Source organism: Cariama cristata, unplaced genomic scaffold (assembly GCF_000690535.1).
Source record: "Cariama cristata isolate BGI_N322 unplaced genomic scaffold, ASM69053v1 scaffold668, whole genome shotgun sequence".
In the NCBI taxonomy this organism is placed as follows: domain Eukaryota; kingdom Metazoa; phylum Chordata; class Aves; order Cariamiformes; family Cariamidae; genus Cariama; species Cariama cristata.
In genome coordinates, this window is record NW_009629227.1 from 59,707 (window position 1) to 63,711 (window position 4,005).

General features: G+C 38.1%; 1 protein-coding gene across 1 annotated transcript in view; it reads left to right on the forward strand.

The window, feature by feature from the left end:
* LOC104165432 (calcium-dependent secretion activator 2-like) overlaps positions 1 to 4,005 on the forward strand; it is a gene marked incomplete at both ends in the record, with an annotated part of 66,970 nt that overhangs the window by 56,680 nt on the left and 6,285 nt on the right. The window contains 2 exons of the mRNA XM_009705070.1: positions 252 to 335; positions 452 to 484. Coding sequence (XP_009703372.1) covers positions 252 to 335; positions 452 to 484 — 117 coding nt within the window. The remainder of the gene's footprint in view (positions 1 to 251; positions 336 to 451; positions 485 to 4,005) is intronic.

The window sequence follows — 4,005 nt, forward strand, 5'->3', positions numbered from 1 at the left end:
GCCTCTGGAGAGTTTTTGGGTTGGATTTCTGTTTCTTCAGCGGTTCGATGATTTCTGTCAGTTCGATCGATAGGTGAAACTACTAAAAGAATGTTGTCCTTGATTTCAGCATTTTGTGAGATGGAGAAAGTGATCAAATTTACAGTTTGCATTGCCCTGAAAAAATCTGAGGAAGAAGAACTCATGTTCTCATTCCAAATATTTACTTTTCATATTGTGCATTTAGATTTTTCTCTGTGCTTTTCCTCCAGGTTGTTTCGGTGTTAGAAGGTGTGCTGTCTAAATTGTCAAGATACGATGAAGGCACTTTCTTCTCATCATTAGTTTCATTCACTGTAAGTATTTGGATTCACAATCGTTCTGTTCTTCTTTCTGTGCATAATTCTGAAATTGTGCACAACCTGCACAATAAGCACTTACTGTGTTTTGTTTTATTTTTAATTTTCTAAAGGTGAAAGCAGCTGCAAAATATGTTGATGTTCCCGTAAGTATAGCCCTTTTATTTTTTTCTAGTGTTCATAATAATTCAAAAAATAGGGGGTTTGTTAGCTCACATTTTTTATTGTTGACATTTTGCTTTCCTACAGAGATTCATTATAGCTTTACACAGAATATTTAAACAGCCACCACAACCCTCAGAGGGCATTTCATTTCCCTCGGGCAACGAGTAACTCTCAAAGCAAAGCTTAGGAAGGTTAATCTCAATGCACTTTTTCAGTTGTGGAAGAGTGAGGATTGTAACTTAGATACTCTTTTGTAGCGGTCTTTCCATCATTTGGGTAAATTGTTCAACTGTACAGGATAAGCAACAAGTACGAATGTCATACCTGAATATCCATTATTTATTGATTACTTCAGGACCCAATATTGCTTATTTAATCCCTTGCTTGCGAAATCTCTGTTTGATTTACCATTGCTTAAGCAATGTGTGTGTGATATAAAAAAAAAAAAAAACAAACCCAAAACCAAAAAAGGGTAACTTGCAGCTTTTTTATACATAAAAGCAAAATTCAGCTATGAGAACATTTTGATTAGAGTATCACAGTGGAATATCTTTTCTTCAAAAAAGCAAGGAAGAAGTTATCAAATATAGTCATTATCAGTGTCATTAAATATCCTTTGTTCTCTCACAAGTCTGTGTTCTCATCCCTTTTTAATGTGATTCTAAAACAATCTTATTTTCCAACCATAGCAAAAAAATAACTAAAATTGTTACGTTAATGACCTCACAAGAAATAAAATTACAAATATAGAAGAATGCTGGACATGCTAGACTGTGTGGTGGCCAGAAATCCTTTCAGCAGTTCTATACTTAAAAATTTAATACTCGCAAGCTTAAATTAATCATTTTTTTAAATCCATGCATACTGAATATAAGGAAAAATATCTATTTCTGGAATTTGGTTTTTTGCTATCTTTGTATTTGCTTTATTCATAAGATAACAAATTGTAACATTTCTGTTCAGATGATGTTTTCAGAATTTTTTTCTTATTTGGTTATGTGTGGACATTTTGTTGAATTGTATAAACTTTCTTGTGTTTTATAAAAAAGAAAAAAAAGTAGGCTCAATCTTGCATACAAAAGAATAACCTCATATCAAATCCAGTTAATTTAGAATACCTCTTGTTAATATATTGTGCTGTGGAGCTGCCCCGAAAGGTCCTTGGTGAGGCCCTTAAGACTCAAAACCCTAAAGAAGAAAGTACTGAACAAACTAGAAATTCATTGACTTCTTTCAGGTAACAAGAAAACCTTTCCAAATTTCATAGGATATCTGTGAGAAGGAGATGTCAAAGTTTTTTACCATTGGCCTGGATACGCTAACATTGAAGTTGATGATAAAGATGAGACTGAAAAATACCTTTGCCATAAGCTGAGGGGAATAACGTGACTCAGGTCCCAGGGGGATGCAGTGCTCCAGGGCGAGGGGACGGCAGCGCGGGGACGTGGTTGCTGAAGCCCCATTGCCTTTCTCTCATTCACTGAATGGTGTTGCTTGGCCTGAAGAGATGACCAGGTTACAGACAGGCTAGCAGGATCCTTACATTTTTAAATCCCCATTGTTTTTCAGCTATCCCACACACCTTTCCGACAGCCCAAGGTGTGAACTGGACTACAGTACTACAGTTGTAAACTACAGGTGTAAACTGTACTTCAGGGAGGCTGTGGATCTGACCAGGCAAACGTTTTCCAAATTCTGGAAGACATTTTACCTGGGTTGAAGGAGTTTGATAGGCTGAGGTTTGGTTTTGCTTCTTCACATTCTTCCCCGTGCTGTGAAGATGTAGTCGAGGACAAGAAAAACCGTTACTGTCACAACTGACAGCGAGCGTCTGGTCTGAACAGGGTCTAAAGTCACCGGTTGTGGAAGTTACAAATTCCAACTGCAAAAGGAGGCTGTAAGTCGTCACATTACAAGGTCATCTCCTGGGCGCACAACTGAAGTGAGAAGTGGAGAGGGGGGTGGCACTGGGTGAGGAATTTACGCTGGGCTCTTGGTGGTGTGATGGTAACCTAGCAAGCCTGCACTGGAGCTAATTAAATGCCTCGCATGGCTGTATTTTGAACTGATATGGTTTAAAATCTCTTCTTGTCCCTCCTTACCATATAGCTGCCTATGTAGAAGTGACTTAAAGGTGACCACAGTAAGCCCTTTCTTTTGATATAGTTTCAAATATGTGCAAAATTGTACTTTGTTAGGTGGCCGCATTCTGTCCCCGTGCCCCACCTCCGTTCGAGGATCTCGCTGGGTCACCTCAGCCCTGTCCTTGGGGTCCCTGAAATAGAGCTGTTGGATCGCTTGGCGGATCTGGGGGAGAAGGAGGTTGGGGGGGGCGAAAGGCCTTTGGAGGTGTTTTTGAGTGTGTGAATTCAACAGAGTTTTTGATCTTTGATTACCAGGCTCAATATTTGGCAAAGAGGGAAAAATATGCTGGTTTATAGTGAAATAAGAAGAAACTAACTAGGCAAAAGAGATCTTAGGAGAAAATGAAGGTAGTACTGAGCAGAATGTTTTAGAGAGATGATGAGACGTAAAGGGGATAAAAAAGTTGAAAGGTGAATAAAAATAGAAATAATAAAAGATTCAAAAAGGAGGAAGACATTCTTGGGTAATTATTGGTCATTTTGAGGAAAAGGTTAATTCTGTTACTATTGAGTGAGGATTTAGACATTAAATAGTCGGGCAGGGAGATGCACACCCCCCAGAAGGCGTCCCTTAGCTTCTCAGGGCCAGGGTGGGAAATGCAGACACAGACTTGCAGTTCATTTGGCAGATATGTTTGTAAAAATGTTGCTATCTAGCCTTCCCTTCATTTATCTTGCCAGAGAATTACAAATAACTCCATCCAAAAAAAAAAAGAGTTTCACCTTTTTTTTTTTTAACCTGTTTAAAAAAACATTCAACATAAACCTCCGTTTTTCAGCATGCCCTTTATGAAGCGGGACGTTTGCAGTCACAGGGAGCTCCCATTGCTTTCCCCAGCCATCGCGTATAGGGCTATATGGACACTGAGTATGTTTTGGTAATCGAAACACCAACGGAAATACTAGGAACAGTGCAAAATAACCCAGACTAAGAAGAGTAACAACAGTGATGACTTACGATTTCCTAAAAATAATAATGAAAAAATCTAGTTGCTATTATGCTCTTTTTGTTGGTAATTGTCACAGTAAGCGAGGCTCTGAAGTGAAAGAAATTGTGGCTGCTGTGCACATGAAAGAAACCAAATGTTTGGAGGAAAATAACACAAACATTACAAATATTAGTAGCGCATGAAGGATGCAATTTGTTCTCTTGTTAATGCTATGTTTTGATGTTTGGGAATGCAGGAGCTGATTTAGGTTACTCTTTTTTTTTAAAACAACTCACCCAAATCCACTATAAGTCTGTGTTAGTTTCTCTCAAAGCCCAAGCAATCCTTCAGAGATGTAGAAATACAACCTAATTTTTTTCTTTTTTTTTTTTCAATATTCTGTTCAAAAAGCCAGTTAATTAATGAGAA